This window comes from Neopelma chrysocephalum, unplaced genomic scaffold (genome assembly GCF_003984885.1).
Source record: "Neopelma chrysocephalum unplaced genomic scaffold, ASM398488v2 Primary Assembly neopelma1_63, whole genome shotgun sequence".
NCBI lineage: Eukaryota > Metazoa > Chordata > Aves > Passeriformes > Pipridae > Neopelma > Neopelma chrysocephalum.
The window spans coordinates 9,695,093-9,713,971 of record NW_020897720.1 but is presented as its reverse complement, the minus strand read 5'-3'; the positions used below and the strand labels follow the sequence as shown (position 1 = coordinate 9,713,971).

The window sequence follows — 18,879 nt, the reverse complement described above, 5'->3', positions numbered from 1 at the left end:
CCACAGGTGACATTCTTAGTCAGACTGTGCCTCCTTTCGAATATCTGGTAGGAGATATTTCATTAATTTTATGTGTAACTCCTAATGATAGATAAGTGCTCAAGAAGAAAAAAACCTAGAATACAGACTTTTTTTCCCCAGTATCTTTCAAAATTCAGTAGGGGAATAAAACAGTTTCTAGGCTTAATACACAGCTTGCTATGGGAAGCACTGTCTGCTGACATAAAACACAATCTCAGTACCTGGAACAGAACGAAATGGCAGTTATGGTTTTTATTCCAGTTCTTGAGTCGTATCTGTCACGTAGGTTTAGTATGGATTAAATATAGTTTTCCATAGTGAATGTTGAGGCTTTTTTTTTTACCTTTCTGGAGATTTCAGAAGAGAGTGCTATCAACCTTTCTGAAGCCAGTGTACTCTGAATCCTGACAAATCTTTGCCCCTCACCAGGCATCAAACTTCCATAACGTGCCCTTGAATTTTGTTTGTGTAAGTTTGGCATCAGCCCAATTTCCATGAAATAAGGTAAATATCTGATCTGTGCTGTCAGCTCTTGCAGACCACTGCAGCTCTGCGAGGCTTACGGATGCCTTATGGGCTCTGCCTGCTTTTCCAGGCAAAATCCAGAGTATTTCTGTTTACTATTATGAACTACAACTGTTGGCAAGCTTTCAAATTGCCTCGCTCATCTTACCTCAGAAAATATGCTCTAGCACAGTCTTGCTTTTACCTTTCCACAAAGTGCAAGGCACCCTGATATTTTATACTTTGCACACTGGTAAGTTCCCAAATTGAGTGTTTTTCTCCTGAAATGTCTGTCTCCATGGAAAATACTTCTTCCTTTCCATGTGTAGCAGATAGATTTTGTCCTGTCCTTGCTTCAAAGGTTGTTGGAGCATTAGCAGCTATATGTTTTTTATTTGAGTTTTTCTGGTTTTTTTTTTTTAATACCAGTTATGCCAGTTTATACCAAAACTTATATCAGGGTTTCCCAAGGAACTGGTACCCAACCAGACACATTCCATTGTATGAAAGGCACAAATTGCGGTAGTTCTTTCATCATGGAACTGTTTATAAATGTTGTAAATTGTTTTGTAAACTGAACAAAGTCAAATTTGTAGTTGTGTGTTTGCCAGGTCCACCTGGTTGCAGCACCAGGCCCAGCTGTCCTCTTGTGTTGGTTGAGTGCTGTGAATTTCACCTCTGTGTAGTATTTCTGTGATGAGGATATGTGGGATGTTCATTGTGGTGTATCTTTAATGAGATTTCTGCTAGTATAATAGAGTTGGCTTCTATGCTTTTGTATAAAATATTTGGAAGTCGTGTTCATCTGAGCAGTCCTTGATTGGCTTAACGTTCCTATAATCTGATCTGGAGTTTATAGCTCGAGTACAGGGAAATCATCAAAATGATGGGATTAATAGGTTTTGTATCTTGCATTTTTATTAAATCTTAATGCAATTATTCAAGTATTTGTGCATATGCAGCATAATATGTAAATCTTGCTGGTAAATCAGATTTCAGAAACAGTGCTCTGAAGTGTGTCCTTATAGGAAGCAAACAGCTTGTGTGCTGTTTGCTCGTGCCGAATGGAGTGTGGATTTCTGCAGACATGTGCAGTGTTCTGCTTCAAATGCCCACTTCTAAAATTGATCTTCACACCAGATCGTTCGCTCTTTCTGTGAATATGCAGCTAGTTGTATTTAGGATGGCTTCAGCTGGCACTAAATTTCATGCTCACTGCTTCTGCCAGGGGTTGCAGTCCAAAACCAGCTCTTGGCCATGTGATAAAACACTACATGTATGTTTGTTCCGTGGGAGAGCTCCCCTAGTTTTAAGTTTCCAGAAAGTTTCTGTAAAGCAGAAGGGGCAGGTGGGAGGGGTGGGAGATGTGTAATCTTACTTGGAATGGCAGTTCAGAGATTCCTTTTGTCAACATCTTCATTCTGTGTATTTGTTGTCCAAGCCTATAACGGGTCCAATAAGACTAAAACCATCCCAGATTTGGGGGTAGAAACTGGAATAGTTTGTTGAACACGCAAAGCGCTTATTTAAGGGTCTTGGGGGCTTGACATGCTAATAAGGAGGCAGGGTTATGCCAAATAGGGGATTCCACAATCTAGTAGTAGCAGGGGTGACATAAGGAAACAAAGGAATTTACATATCTCAGATCCAGTATTTACATTTGGGGGAAAAAGGATTTGATATTTCCAGTAAGGAAGATTATACTGGGGAAGGGTGGTCAGCTTTTCCCACAATAAGGATTACACGGGGAGGGGAGAAAACAACGGGATATCTGATAGCATCATGCAAAGTCTCTCCACATCCTGCTGGGGAAGGCAGGACAATCCACAGGAATGGATGTCAATGGATCTTGTCTGGTTCTTTAGATGGTGGGTTTTTCCCCAGCCCCTGTGGCCCAAGGCTTCCTGTTTAAACCCAGCAGTTCCTTTTCTGCTGATATCCGAATTCTGGACTGCAACACAAGCCCTTCCTGGCTGTTGTACCTCAGGGAAGGTGAGTAATGGGTTGTTCCCATCCTGATCATGGGGTAGCCCAGGGCGTGATGTCGTCTTGGGGAATTTTGTAATGTGTTGCTGTACCTTAGAGCAAGGTCAAAGAAATGTTGTTATTGCTTGAGGGGGAAAACAAGAAGGTTTCTGATAAACTAAATGCCTGCAGGAGCTTATTCCACGGTGTTGAGCAGATCCCTGACACAGGCTACAGTGGGAAATGGAGCAGTTCTGTAGATGAGAAGGGCTGTAAACATTTTAGTGAACAGAAAAGGTGAGAAAGCTGTTTTGGGCAAACAAAATCTAAAACTAGGCCAGCTTGGCTTTTAACAGCTGAAAGGAAAGTCTGAGACTGAAACTGCTGTGCTGTCACAGGGTGTGCTAAAATTCGGGGAAGAACTCACTTCTTGGTGCTCTGTGCTGACTTTGGAAGCAGCTGTGCATCTGCAGGCCTGGGTTGAATTAACCAAACAATAAGTTCAGAACAGCAAACATTGCAAGACTGTAATATTATTTCTAAAGATAAGCGAAGAACAAAGTGTGAGGTGTTTGGTAGAGATAGATGACTAAGCTGGATGTCATATAACTGTCCTCAGCTGATGTCTTCAGACTTTAATCGACTGATGAACCAGGACTTTTTGCTAGACGAAATTTTGTTTGCGCTCGGGGATTTTCAGCAATTGAGGTTGAATAAAACTTGTTAACTGAAGGAATTTAAAGGTGGGGGGAGAGTTTCAGTTCAAACAGGTACTGTTCTAGCACTTGACATAAAAAGCTTTCTGCATTAAAAAGCAGAGTCAGCTAAGATTGGGTAATGCTTAAGCAGCAGGCTGTCCCATCCACCAAGGAGTTGGATGCCTGGTGTTCTGCAAGGAACGTGTTTCTTTAATAGCTCCACAGTTCCCAAGTGTCCCTGGGCATTCTGCAGAAAAGGCTCTGCTTTGTGCCTGTCTGCACTGATCCATTCATGGTTCTGGTCCAGCTGTGCTTTCATTCACTGACACGGGGTAAGGTCTGATCGAGGAGTGCCCACAGGATTTGGGGCTCTACTTCTGAAGGAATCAGGCAGGTTATTTCCATACCCTGAAGCATGGCTTTCTCAAAAACAAAGCACAAATCTGAACTTCAGCTGTTTCTGGTTGGAAAGAACGTGATGGCCAAATGTGAGCATCGTGCAGGAAACTTTAAGGTCTGGTTTGAACCTGTTGCTTTGGTCTGAGTCACAACATGACTGTGAAGATGAACTTGTCTTTTTTGTCTTTGAAAGCACTTAAACATTCCACATGATGTGCTACCGTTTAGTCCTGCGTTGCCTTTTAATAGTTCCTGAAATTTTGAAGGTATGGATTATGTTAATGTACCTTTTAAATTTTTTATGGACTGAAATAACTTCAAAAATTAACCTTTTGAAAATACTTGGGTAGATCACATGACAGGCTTTTAGCAGCTTTTTTTTTCCTAGTGGTATGCTGCCTCCTGTTCCAGTAAATGAGGAGCTTTGATTGACTGAGGTTATGCTCAGCTTCCTGACCCAGGACCAGCCTCCAACTGATGTTGGTGATATTTTTATTTTTCATTAGCTTGTCTGAAAGTCTCAGCTGTTTTCATGCCAGTACAAAGGATGGAGGCTGTTTATGCTGTTGTGAGTGTTGTACCAGTTTGTTGTTCAACACATGTTAATAGAGCTCTGACAAACAAAAAAAGAATTTTATTTCTTCATGGTGCAATAACACTTGATATCTATTTATTTATGAAAGGGTTACCTACATTTAGTGTGGATGGTCTCATGATCATCAAAACCTGGGCTTCTTGCTGCAGTGAGAGAGGGGATGGATTCCTCCTTGTTTCTGCCAGACGTGGCTTCTCTCGTGTTTTACCTCAAATACACCTTGGGTTCTGTCATTTTGAAAGACTGGAGAGAATCTGACTATAGATGTTTCCTACTTCTGCTTTGCCATGTCACAGATTGTGACAACTAGGGTGCACCCAAGTGTGTTCTCTTGTGTGTTCCACCGAGTTCACCTCAGGTTGCAAGTTCCTTCAGTAAACAGAGGAATGGTTTCTATTTGCTCTCCCTTTCCCTGCCGTTTTTCTTTAATTGTTTTGTTATCTTCAACATCTTGTTGTAGGATATAAGTGCAAGAGAGACTTGCTGAGGTGCTGGGATAAATGAAGAGGCCTGGGATGGAACAGATGCTCCCTTTAACACTGTCTCCAGAAATCATAGCTTCTTGGGTCTGATCACAGCTCCTTGTTTCAAAAGAAAATAATAAATCAGCAAAACAAGTGTTTGAACAGGGTTTGAGATCTGTACAGCATCATGATTTGCGTATGTGCTTCAGCAAGTCTTTTTTCCTCATGTGTAGAAAACTCTTGGCTTACATCTCCATCCACACTTCTTTTTTTTTTTGGCTGGAGCCAGGCACACTAAATAGTGATTAAACAAAAAATTAAAATTCCATTTTTGTGCATTTGGCATTTGAATGCTGATCAATTGCTTTGGCGGTGTGTTAAGTAACAGCGTGGTAGACAACAGAAGGGGCTTATTTACAGCAATCTGTCTAAATCCATTTTCAATGTATTGCTTAATATGCCTTTCTACTTTAGTTCATTTTCAGTTTTTAAAAAATGAAGGCTTGAAACAGGCAGGAGAACAGTTTAAGATATTGCTGCAGAAGTAATCACTCCTTAGTGGTAAACAACATCCAGTTCTTAAGGAAAAGAAAATGTGCTTGAGCTGAAATAGAACTTATGGGCTTGTTGTAGGAGTTAATAGATGGAATTCAATGGCTTGTGCACTTACATAGTCTGACTAGATGATCATAATGAAGCCTGCATGATTTGAAATGTGCTTTTTGCATGTTGCTTACAATTGACCATTTAAGAAAACAATGATATTTTTGCAAAATGGGTAGCTAACGTAGAGCAAAACAGAAAATTGCTGACCTCTTTTATAGGGACAGTTCAGATCCATAATGTCACTTTACCCTAACCATGCAGCATGGAGAGCTGCAATGGTCAAACAGTGGTTGCTGCACTCCACAGTTAAAATGCAGATAAGGGCAGATGTGCTGGTGGGTTTGAACAAAAATGTTATGCCTCCTGTCATGCAGTTAGAATTAATGGAAAATTAGGATAAGAGTGAAAATTGAGATGAAAAACAGCGTTATACGTATGGTATGGCTCCCCATAAATGAGATGTTTGTTTAATAGTTAAAGCAAAACTCAGTCCTAGGAAACTTGCTGTGTTTTGCAGATTGCTTGGATATCACAGTCTAGAGCGTCTGTTGAAGGAGTATCATCAAGTTATGTAATTTGCATAATTGAGTCAAATTCCATGCAGCATCCCTGAAGGAAACCACTAAAAAAAGCAACATTCTGGTCCCTGTATGCTGTGTCTGTGTTTCTAGAGCTCAGACATCTTTTACAAAAACGAGAAGGAAAAAAAACAAAAGGAAAGAAAGGAAAAAAAGAGCTTCCAGAACTGCATCAATGTCAGCAACCTGCCCATTCTCCCAGAGAGAGGGACTTTGAGGACATATGTGCACAACTTCCCTCTGCCCATGATGGCATCGTGCCCACAACCCTTCACACTGTTCTGCCAGTAGTGATGACATGAGCATAAAATCTGCACTTGGGGAGGGGAGGCAGTGTTTTATCATTCACACTGACTTTTTTTTGGTAGTCTGTTGAAATTAGGTTGGTGTTCAAAGTGTGGTTCTTAAGAAATACAATGCTAATCAGGCTGCTGCAGCTACACCTTCCCTTTGGGGCTGTGTGGATCGTGAGGGCTGGCAAGGTCGCTGAAGCAAAGACATTGATATTCATTTTCTAGCACTGAAAGTCACTTCAAAATTAATATTTAGACACTGTTGACAGAACTTGTCAGTGACTCAGCAGACTTTTCAGTTATGGTGTTTTAATAGCGACCTGAAAAACCAATGTAAGCATCGTATGTTTGCTTGCAAGGGATACTGTTAGAAATATTCTAACCTCTTAACATTTACCCAAGTTGAATTAAATTTAATGGAGGATGTGTGAGTTGGATTGGCTAACGTAGCTTCTCTGCCCAAGACCAAAAAAAAAGCTCCAGAATGCAGCACATCTGCCATTACCATCTGCAGCTATGTCTAACCTTCAGGATCCTAAAAGCTGCTTGGAGAGGTGTGTCGATCCGACAGAGGTTCCTGGTGTGTTTTTCTTGTGTGAATCTCTTTAGGTGTTAGCTGTGCAGGGCAGTAACATCATGAGCTCTGCAGGCAGAGGAACAGATAGTGATTCACCCTGCACAGTCCTCATTTTACTTTGCCGATACCAACATGTGGAGGGGTTATTTCTTGTAAGTCTCCAAGACTGAGAGCTGTACAGAGCCTGTTCCCCAGGACGTAAGGATCGATAACTCTTATTCTGTGTGCTTCTGAAGTCCAACGCTGCAGTTCAGAAAGGTCTGAATAACTGATGTGTGTACTTCGTAGTTTTCCTTCTTGCTTAATTTAAAGTTTACAAATTGCTGACATGTGTGGCCTTCACATGGTTAGCTTAACCCAGCTCAAAGATGTTTTCATGTGTAAATTTATCCCTGAGAGAAGTAATGCATCTACCTACTCGACTTTCTGCTGTCTTTCTGCCTGGTTTGTACTGTGTGTAATACAGTGGCAGTCTCTGGGATTTTTTCCTGTTTTTTTTCCTCTTTATTTTAACAGCCCTGGAGGATGGCGTGCTACTGCCTGCTTTCACTCAGTATTGCAGGGTTTAAATTGCTTGCATTAGGTCGTTGCTTGCTCTGAGGATGTTTACATGCACACTGCTGACCTCTCTGAAGAATGGCTCGAAGCTGGGCAGAAAATTTACTTCCCTGTTCACATTATCCTACATTGAGAGCACAAACACAAGGATCACTCCAGCCCAGAGCCTGGGGGTGCTCACACTGAGCAGGGATGGCTGGAACTGCTTTTTAATGGCTTTTAGGATGCTGCTTGACCAGATGAGCATTGTTTGCTTTGGTGGTACAGCTGTGTAATGGTGAGAGAGGCCCCTCCTGAAGCAGCTGATAGCCCAGTGGTGTGGCTTCACTTAGAAATTGGTGTGAGTCCTTGGGGTGTATTTCAAACTTGTGTTGTGAGGCTCAGGGTCACACTGTGTATTCCTCCTTTTGGATCTAGTCCCTGGACACTCTGGCAGTGGTCTCCTCTGCAGTGGTGGGTGGGGTTTCTGGAGTAACTGCTGGTAAGGGATTTTCATGTGTTGAATCTCAGAAAGGACAGTGGCATTGTAAGCGATTCTCCGGGTATGCACATTCAGTCCAGACTGCTATAAACAAGAGAGAAAAAAGACTTAAAATATTGAGGTTTCAGACGTGCCAGTTGTTCCTGTGCCCAGTATGACACTCGTGCGCAAGCCTAGTGCTCAGAAAGTTGGCAAAACTCTCCTGGCAAGGAGGTGCTCTGGTCTATGAAAGCTTTCCAGGGCTTTTCCTGGCAGGGGAGTATCCTGGAGAGGAGACTGGCCAGAGAGCAGGCCTGGCAAAGGATGCCTTGCAAAACAGAGGTAAATACTTCCCAGAACAGCAGTGTGCTCTGTCAGTTATTTAGTGGGGATGATTAGAAGGGGTGACATGTTGTCCAAACAATTAGAAACCGCTGTGGTGGCCAGACGAGTAGGTGTGCTGGACTGTTGCAGTAGCGCAGGGCGGCTGCGTCATGGTGCTGAAAATTTTACACCAAAAATAACCAGGCTGCCACTGTTTCTTTGTCACACAGCTGTCATCCAGACCTGCTCACAGTAGCTGGCACGAGCTAGCAAAGGTCCAGGTAGAGCTTGTGCAAATTATCCATGAGGTGGTTAGGTCAGGTGGAGCCATGGGTAGATGCTGATGGGTTTGCCTGGTCCTCGCCCACACTGTGCCCTGGCTCATCACGCCCTGAGGGAGCATCTCAAACCGCCTCTGCTCACACCCACTACACAAAAGCAGCAGTAACCTCCTGAGGTGGAGCAAACATTGTTTTTGGGTGGTGTATGTTTTTCAAGGTGTTCTGTGATGGCATTGCTGACACCAGCCTCAAGGACGAGAAGCATGATCTGTGTTTCCCCAGAAGTGCTGTTGCCCACTGTGTTCAGTTTGCCCTCCCGGTGCTCTCTTGCCCGTCTGGTTCCTGGATCACACATTCATCTTGACACTTGAAAGTACTTTTGCATTATCAGCAGGTAGAAATCACAGGAGAGCAGTGATGTGTAATGGGACAGCTGGAAAACCACAAGGCAGGTTAAGCAGTTCAGTTTTCTGCTTATGTTTGGCGAGTTCAGGTGAGCCCTTCCGTAACAGAATTGTGTGGTTCTTCACCCTGCTCTGCTGCTCTGGGGCTGCACTTGCCTTCTACTGCGTCATGGGAATCAGTGAGGCTTTTGCAGTGCCTCTCATGAAACCTCTTTCCTTCAGTAAATGTGAGTCTTCAGCCTATGCAGTCAGAGGTGAGCTGGAGATGTTGGATTGCTCGTGATGACCTTCATTTGCCGACTTGTTTCCAAAGCACCCATTGCTTTTGAATTTTAGGGACAACATCATGAAATAGGAGCTCTAATTGGATTCACTTCAGGCTCATGCCTTGTGTAGAATTTGCTTTTAAGTTCAGCAGCAAGAGTCTTACTAAATGACCTTTTAAGTCTTATTTTGATTTTATTCAAGTGTGGTAGTGTGCTCATTAATAATGATCCTGCAATAGGTCTCCCATTACATCCTATTTAATTAACAAAAAAGCTGTAAGATGTATTGGATGTTTTCAAAATGAAAATGGGAGTTTTTAATAGATTCCCTGATTAAGAAATACTGTTCTGCATACATGATGGTGCCCTGAAAATTATCACTTAACAGCTATAGATAAAGTACTGTTCTGAGACAAGCAAAACTTGCTTCCTCCTCCTTTCAGGCTACAAGCCACTTGCTTGGGATGAATTTACCCTAAGGAAGATGTTTTATCTCTTCTTACAGGAAGGGGAGGCTGTTAAGGAAAGGTTGCATGTGTTGTGTATTTAATATATCCAATCTTTTATTTAAAAGGCATCATACGCGAGGCAAAAGAAAGATGCTTACTTTGCTGATGGACAAAGAAAAAAGGACTGGCATAACAACGAAGCTATAAGGAGGGACTCTGAGCGTGTAGGTATGTAAGATTGCTATAAAAATGTTTTAATACTGATTGTAATTTGATTTTATTTGGTAGGCTGAGTGTAAAACATGTTCAACTTCAGGGTCAAGATGATGTTCTTGACATGATGCAGCAGCAGTTAAAGCCAGTTAATCTTTAACTGTGTTAATCCCAATTAAATTCCTTCTCCCTCAACTCCACAATAACCATTTGGAGGTGAAAATGTATCAGTAAACATCTTGGTGTTTTATGACAGCTGCAGTGTTGATTTTTTTTAAACTTACAGAAAAACAAATAGGCGTGTTCTTCTTCCAAAAATGGGAGATCCAGAAAAGAAGAAGAGGGATAAGACAAATGTTCTGCACTTATAACATTCATGCAAGTTTTATTTCATAAAATAAGGGCCCATATTGAACATCACAGGTTTACACTGGTGTGTCTGCAAGGGCTCTGCCCCTCAGTGCAGGAGCTCAGGTTCTAAATACACATATCCATCTGTGCTGGAAATTCCAACAGTGCTGAGGTATTCAAACCATATGGATTCTTCTGCTGTGAAACAAAAGGTGTTCTATAGATCCTCCACAGCGTTGCCATAAGTCCTTTGTCGGTTTCTGGTGTTAGAAGGAACGCTTAACTTCTGTGATTTGCACAGCTGAGTGGTTTGTAGCAAAACTACTTATCAGATAATTGATAGATTGACATAGTTGACCCGGTGCTAAATATGACACAGAGCACAAAACCAAGGAAGGAATTTTTAAAGGACTGTAAGATGCTCTTTTTTTTGCTATATGGATTAGTTTCTGGCCAGTTAAGCACTAATTAGTAGTAATGATGTGTATTTACTTTCTGTCTATCCATAGGAAATGGAGAACAGGGAAAACCTTACCCAATGACTGATGCAGAGCGAGTGGACCAGGCATACAGGGAAAATGGCTTTAATATCTTTGTGAGTGATAAAATTTCTCTGAATCGTTCCCTTCCAGACATCAGACACCCAAAGTGAGTATACAGTTTGGATTTCTACGAGTAAAAGTTTTCAAGCCCTAAATTAACACATCTACAGGAGTGTGTTCTTTTTTATTACAGACTCCTATACCTTTGTTCATCGACTGCTGGGTCCTACTGTCTCCTTAATAAAGAACAGTGTATAGTAATTGCAACAGGAAATAGGGGAGACCAAATCTGGGGGGGAGGAAATCCCCTTTTGATTCCAAAAGACTTAAAATTACCAAAGACTTCCAGCCCTGTGTAGAAGAGATCTTGAACTTAACCCAGAGGGAGGCTACTTCCTTCACCTCTTGGAACACAACAGTTCAGTTCCTGAGCCCCCTGAGAGAGCTGACAGCTCTTAGCAACTAATAAGGTGGAACTTTTTCTTTCTGTAGTGAAACTGATGTCAGTGTCTGACTCGGTTGACAGGTGCCCTAAGTGCAGTCAGATGATGACTTTGTCACTAAACACTGTCCCCTTCTTATGTTGGCCGTTAGTGGGAGATGATCATGAAGTGCTCAGGAGCAGAACAAGACAGGAGCAGCTCCACTCAGCTGTGTATGAAGAGTTTTATCAGATTTGTGGATTATTTTCTTGGACATCTTCCTCATAAAAACAGCCTCATCAGGATTTACAAGTAGAAGCTCGTTCCAATTGAATGCTGACTTTCGAGTTTGTCTGGTTTTGGACATTATCCCTTCGGATGGTGTTAAACTGGATTTTGTGCAAACTAGAAGGAGTTTTTTCATTAGCAAAAGTGCTTCAGTTACGACTTAGCTGTCATTTAGACAAAGCAGAGAGGTTTTTAAATGCTGTGTGGAGTTCTTAATCTGAAAGCATTGTTAGGCATTTGAATCTAAGCTCGTTTTGTGTAAAGCTGGTTTTATCACAATTAGTAAATCTGAATTCAACATCTACTTTATTCACATAATTTCCAGAAGTCGGGTTTTATAATTTAACTGCACAATTGAGATATTACCTCTTCAGCAGTCACAGCAAGCTAACTGGCTTGACACCCTTTCTCAATATATACACATAAAACAAAGTAGTGAGTGTAGCTCCATAAATATTTTAGGCATGCAGCTGAAATGTTTAGACATAAAGATAAATCAGGTAACTGAAAATGTTTGTGGATCAACCCATACTCAAGTTCTGGGAAATAGAGTTTGACTTCACTAACCTAAATTCTGCCCAGCCTCCATTTACAGGGTCTGCCTTGGGCTCTGAGAACTTAAATGTCAGACAATGCCAGTATTTTGCTATCTGAGGATTTAATATATTACCTCACATTCCCCATTGTTTCCTGAAATTGCCAACTCAGTGTTGCTAATTCTGCTATTTAAACTTTTTTAAAGTGTGAAGCTTCTAACTTCAGACCCAGTTAAAATTACGAAGTGAAATGTCTACTTAAGCTGTGATTAATGATGCTGCTGCAGTAGTTTGCTTGTTGCTTGACATATCAGTGTAGCAGGTTGTAATTGTGGAGGCCTCGAGGAGAGGATAAACAGCATGTGCCTAATGGATGCTGGGATTAGCTGGGCAGGGAGCAGGGTTATGTACAGGGGAGATGTGCAGTAAAGGAATTCGTGACTGGAAAGGTCTGCTGTGCATTCGCTGTGCCCATTAAAAAAGATATACTTGAAATGGTGTGGTTTGTGTTACCTGGGAGGTTGATGAGGGCAATTTATAACAAAGTTAGGCTGAGACCTAGTCATAAAGACACAAGTCCTTAAAGAGTATTCCAGAAAGAAGGGAGCTGTGTTTTTAGAGCCTTTTACAGTGAGGTAATAGAGAGTTTGGAGATGTGCCTGCAGGCAGCAGGGAGCGTAAGGAGAAGGTGATCTGGGGAAAAATGCATCATCTGTCTTGTCCTAAGCTTTGGGGCCACAGATGGTATTCTCCCCAACAGCTGGCCTGGGTGGGGAAGGACAAAGAAGCAGCTGATGCGTGAGATGGTTTGTGTGGACTTTTATATAGCAAACAGTGTGTCACCTCTGCTTTCTGTTAATTGTGGGAACCGAGGAGCTGGAGGATGACGTGTACTGGATCTGCCTGGTGCACACATACAATTGTTTGTTTCAGCAGTCATGTCTTCCCCTGATAACATTTTCTTTAAGTGCTTCTGGGTTTTTTAATATTAAATACTAATTTTGCAGGTCTTGTAAAGCAATTGTAGATGTGGTAGCTGGAGGGAAGCAATTTCTCTCCATGCTTAATGGTTAAACTTAATAGCTAAAAGTTTCCCGCTTGTTAAAGTTAGTCAGAAAATGAGAGTTCCATTTTAAGAAGAGTTAGAAAAGATTCAAGGGCTCTTGGTTCATATTGGAACAGAATTACAGCCAGTAGCCATCGGAAGAAGGTTAGGATGGCAATGCCAAGGGCTGGATGAAAGCAGTCCATGCAGCTTCAGTTTGCATCTTGCATCTGTGTGTTGCAGCCACAGCCTGCAAGCTCTTGGCAGCACCCCAGGACAATTCATTACACCCAGAATAAGCTACTGTCCTCTCACACAGGCACCAGAGTAACTTCCTGTAGCCACAGATGTACTGAGCTTGTATAACATACGTGCATCCTTCTCCCTTCCCTGGGAAAGGTACCAGGAAAAAGCCGCTTTCATTCCTTCCGGGGAACAGGGAGGGAATTACTGTGTGTAAGCACTGAATTGGGCACACATCCTCACTGAGGGTCTGCACATCAGCTCTGGTGGCTGTGCAAGAGGTGCAGTCTTGTGGCGGGGCAGAGAGCAGAGTGTGACCTCCCTCCCTTGCTCCTGGGCAGGGGGCAGCTGGTCCTGCTGCCACTATCATTACTACACTCCAGACACCTCCATTCACATAACCACCTCTGTTTTGTACTGGACACATGAGGTTCTAGGAAGGGAATAGATTTTTGACCGCAAATGAACAGCTACGGGTATTTTTTTAACTACAATTGCTCGTTGTGTGGCCTTTGTTACTAACAAAGTTCAAACTCCACTTAGGGCCACATGAGCAGGAAATAAACACTGCCCTTCGTGCTGCAGTTGGAATTTTCTTTATGAAACTGCCTTGAAAACAACCTCACAAGGCAAGAAAGCATTACCCTTACTTCAAAATTAAGATTATTGCTGTGGGGAAATACCCCAGATTCAAGGGGTCCATACCTCTGCAGACCTAACTCTCCAGCTTTATCCAAATCCTCTGGTGATTTGTGTTCAAAGCCCAGCTGCCTTCACTTCTGCCTGCAGAACTGATCCCCCTGATTTTGTGTGTTGCTAAGTGTCATTGACCATTAACAGTCTCTACTTCACATGGAATTGCTGGGTCTTATTATGGCCGGGTAGACTAGATCAGGTCAACACTGGCTTGATAAGTCCTGAAAGTCGCTGGATTTTTTTCAGGTACTTTGCATCAGTTTGGGGAGTAAATAATGAACTAAGTTACTTGATGGTAATTAGCATGGAAGTGCTGGTGTTTTTCGGCAGCTCCTTTTGACTTGCTCTGTCTGTGTCCAGCTGCAAAAATAAGCTGTACCTGGAGAAGCTTCCGAACACGAGTGTGATAATTCCGTTCCACAACGAAGGATGGTCCTCTCTGCTCCGGACAGTGCACAGTGTCCTCAACCGCTCCCCTCCTGAGCTGATAGCAGAGATAGTGCTGGTGGATGACTTCAGTGACAGAGGTATGATGGTTTCTGTGTGACAGCACCATGTTTCCCTGCCTGGGGGATCGATGAACTTGAAAATATGTGTATAATGACTTGAGGTTTTTTACTCAGGTGAATCTTGCTCTAGTACATTTGAAAGAAAAAAAAAAACCTCATGTTCCATATTCAGGGTGTGCTGGTTTAGCTGTAGCTGACATGAGCTGTCCTATGATGTGAAGGGTGGTGTGAAAAAAACAGGGAAGCTGGTTTTAATATTCTAAGGGCCTGTGTAGCCCTTACATTTAACCCTGGGGTTAATGCTATGATGCTTGGAATAACAAAAGAAAAGAAGTGAGCTATTCCCCCCTCTTCGTAAACTTCACTCCTTATTTTGTACTGTGTTGCCTGGAGTAGTCACTTTGGATTGGGATGAAGTGCTAAATGCAAAGGCCTGGAGTTGCTGGCACAACTCATCACCACAAAGGGAACAACCACTTGTCATTGCAGCAGCAATGTGTGCGTGCGGTCACTGAATCCACTTGTGCTGTAGCAGAAAGGCAAGAGATCTTTTTCTCTGAACTGTTTAAATGCTACATGATGCAAATTAAGCTACACTTTGTCTTGTAGTTTGCACCCTTGCTTTGGTGGAAGAGGCAGGTGAAGGAATAGTGAATGCCTCTATCGTGTAGACATCGTGGAGCTGGAGAGATCCCATGGCAAGTCCTCTGAAGTAGCTGTTCTCTTGTGTTGAAAAGGGTACAGTGACTTTAAGGGCTTATGGTCAGATCTAGCAACTCTATTTTCTCCTGTGAAGTTACTAAGACTATTTAGTTTTATGAGCTGCAGAGTTCAAGCCACTGGTATTACTCAGCTGAGGGAAAAGAGCTCTCTATACAGATACTAAAGGATACATCTCCAAAAAATCTGACATGTAGGAAGCTGCTAAACGAGCTTGGAAACAAGCTTGTGCGTGTTCAGTGTTCTGACCTTTACTGACTTCCAAATAGGCACTACCCAAAGCTGTAGTGTTTGTTCCAAAGTACTTCTCTCATTAGTTTGGAAGCAAGGCATGCTGCTTTGAACAAATCAATTTTATATGAAATAGGTATTTCTTTAGAGGATTTCTTTCAGGCTAAGCTGGGAGAAGAAAAACCCACCCTCCTAACAAGGTCTCTTTATTGCTACTCAGTCTAGAAGCAAATTAGACAAGCTCATGCTGTAACCACAGCTAAATTGTACAAATGGGGTCCTTTTCAGAGAAGCAGAAGTAATGAAATCTGGTTTCCTGTGGATCTGTTTTCCTTGTTTTCTAGATATGCCCTTCCAGCCAGTCCTCCTGGCTCCCACCCCTGCTGCTCATCAATCTGTACCTGTGCTGTTTGTCCAGCTTGCTCTCGCTGTTCCACCTGTCTCTCATAAGATACAGGCTCTTCCCTGTCGGTTGCCCAGCTTTGCTACAAAGGTTGCAAGAAGTAGCTGAGATCAATTTGTATGCAGCAGCTGTTTATAGGTGTATATAAAAGACTGCTGGTGCTGGACACTGAGCTAAATTGTCAAGGGAAGAGAATGACACTTAGGCAAAGAGAGTGCTAATAAAAACCTGATGTGGGTTTTCTGGTTGTTTGGGGTTTGTTTTTTATTTAGTTGGTTTGTTTTTTTTAAACAGTATTTTCCTGTTAGCACAGTTGATTTATGCACATTGGGACAATGTTTAGGATGAAACATTTTTCCTTCAGTGCTGTCAGTTCTGTATCTGCATTTTTCTTACTTAACCACGCTGGGGTTGGCTTCCACACCCCTCACTGGGTTTAAATAGATCTTACTCTTTAGAAGGCTGTTAAGTCCTAAACACCTGATCATGACTCGAAAGGCTGATGGTTACAAACTTCTGGTTATGATTTATCCATTGTATGTATTTAAATAAAACCAAACCCAAACAACAAAACAAACACAAAACCCCAAAAAAACGCTTCAGCCCAATAACTGAGAACTGAAAGTTTAATGCATCAAACTGAAATGCATGAAGGAGCAGAAGTTCTAAGAAAACTTTTACTTCACATACTATCTGTTTGTAAAGGACACGTTCTTGGATTTGGACTGTTAGGTCACTGCTCTGGTTATCAGTTTCTTATGATTAAATTGGGCAGATAATAAAATCCCTGTGTCCAAGCTGATGATCATCACAGCTGTGCCACAGAACTGGTGAGCGTAAACTGGTGAGTAAAAAGAATGAGAAGAGATTTCTTGATTTTTTTTTTTTCCTTTTCAAATCATAAATGATTGGTCCTCTGCATTTGCTGCAAAGTGAAATGCTGTGCTTCTGTTTCAAATGCTAGTCCTACAAATTTGTAACAGCATCTTTCTTCTAAAATTATGGAATCACTGTTGGATGTAGCGATAGTAGAGGCCACATTTGAGATCAGAGGGCATAGTCTGAACAGTAAATGTCATCTCCTTCCCCGAAGAGATCAGTAAATAGTCTCCATAAACTCCAGTGAAAAGCCAAAGATGGAAAGGATAATCACTCAATAAAAATTTGTTATTAGTTTTTCTTATCGAGAGGTTATTCTGACAAGATAAAACATCAGATATCTCTGCTGTACCTATGATGGCCTTTCACTCGAGGGTTGTCTAAACAGATCTTTAGCACTTTAATAACTCTTTAAAGAATAACCTTCATCAACTTGGCCTTCCTGGCAAGGAGGCTGTATACACTCTCTTATTCTGTTGTTGTGGTGGTGATTTCTGTGGGTGGTGATGTTGGTGCTGATCCATCAGCCTCTTTCATCTCTGTGTCTCATACATGGATAATCTTTGCTTCACATGAAGTAAAGAGGACTTTGGTAATAATAGAAATAGTAAGTGTGGAAATCTGGCTACTGCACATACAACTGTTTTTCCTAACAGATGTTACTTTCATATGTTTTTCATCTGGTTTTTAGCTTGAGAATAAGGAATTTCTGGTGTGTCTATAAAGAGGATTGAGAAGTTGGCTAACAAAGTGACAGGAGAGTGAAGACAGATTTCTGAGTTAGTTGGTGGCTGCTGTGGTCTGCAGCAAACCTGGGGGGCAGCTGTGTGGCTTTGCATTATTGGAGATCTCGGACAGATGAATCATCATCTGGAAGTGTCAGCAGCCATTTATTTCTTAATTTGTTTGAGGGAGACAACTCTGTGACCTTTAGCAATAACCATTTTTCATCCAAAAAATGCTGTCCTGATGACAGCATATCTTAACAGCGAGCAGCAAAAGCTTTACGGGTCATGTTTTTGAAACATTTCCTTTGCTTTGTATTTGAAAAGTCAAAATGTGCTGGAAGAACTTGCTGTCTGGGATTTTATTTTTTTTTGCCTGCCTGCAGTACAATGCAAATGATCAAAATCTAATAAAAAAAAAGTACTGGAGCCTTACTTCACACAAATTTCATGCTGGATTCCATGTCAGCCAGAGCGCTGGGAAGGGCTGTCCGTGGGGTCAGTCAGTGTGGTGGGAGGATCCCTTTCCCTCGAGGTGCAGACTGTGTTGCCACCTCCAGCAGCTCTTTCTTGACACTTGAATCTTCCTCTGTGGGGTTTCCCTTTGTAGGTTGGGTTGGGTTAAAAGAAGCTGCTTTCCAGCATGTGCCGTTGGTCACAACAGAGTAAATATTGCAGGGCTATTTTTACTTTCTCTATTAGTAGTCTCTGTTATCAATCTAGCAATCCCATTAGGACTGCTATAATGCTTTTTTCCCCACAAACTTACTTGAGATAGAAGAAGATGACAGAAGAACTTTCTTCCCATTTCAAAACAATTGTAGAGTTTTAATGTGCAGAAGAATATAGGTTATATTGAAGAGGGAGGCATCAATTCAGCAGACTGCTGTTGAAGAAGCATTGGCTGCTTCTTCCTACGTGGTACAGAGAACTGCTAGAGCCCCACAGACTGACCTCCATGGATTTGATTAACTTCAGCTATTGCAGAGTGGTCCAAAATAATGCCTCTCCTTCTGGATAAGCAGAAATCAGAATGCAATAGATGAGAATTATGACTTTAGAATTCTTGATCATAAAAACTCTTAGCTGTGGCAGTCCTGTGTGGATTTGTGCCTTCACTTCTAATTTCTATAGCTATTCTTTAGGTTTGATCTCAGTTAAATTAAGCCTTTTCATATGCTGGCTTGCAGGGTACTAATTATATCCCTCTGAGCCTGTTGTTGCCAGAATGGCCCTAAGTAAACTAAAATGTTTTTTCCATGTATATCTGTTTTCTCCTGAGGTCTGTCATGTGAAATTTGTTTGCTTTTTGATTATCTAATTACCCTGCTGCTGAGTGGGAAGTGGATTCTATTATATCATACAAATGGGAGGAGGAGAAGAGAAATGGAATTGCAGGTCAGTTTGTAACACTGCAGGGTTTTTCTGTCAGCTCTGATGGCATTTTGTTATTGATAGCAGGCAACGAGTAACAGACGGGCAGTTCATGGTTCTTCAGGGTCTGCTTTAGTCCCTAGACCTGCAGTCTGAATTGGCTGTGGTGAGAAATCGAGCTGTTCAGCTCTGGTGTCTGTCGTGTATAAAATGAATTGTTGGTCTCCACCAAATTCTTGTAGCTTGTGAACACCTGTGCT

General features: G+C 41.9%; 1 protein-coding gene across 1 annotated transcript in view; it reads left to right on the top strand.

The window, feature by feature from the left end:
- The window catches only part of GALNT10 (polypeptide N-acetylgalactosaminyltransferase 10), a 77,765-nt gene that overhangs the window by 29,246 nt on the left and 29,640 nt on the right, over window positions 1-18,879 (top strand). Inside the window, exons 2-4 of the mRNA XM_027682578.1 lie at window positions 9,568-9,670; window positions 10,516-10,654; window positions 14,139-14,305. Of these exons, the coding sequence (XP_027538379.1) occupies window positions 9,568-9,670; window positions 10,516-10,654; window positions 14,139-14,305 (409 nt within the window). The remainder of the gene's footprint in view (window positions 1-9,567; window positions 9,671-10,515; window positions 10,655-14,138; window positions 14,306-18,879) is intronic.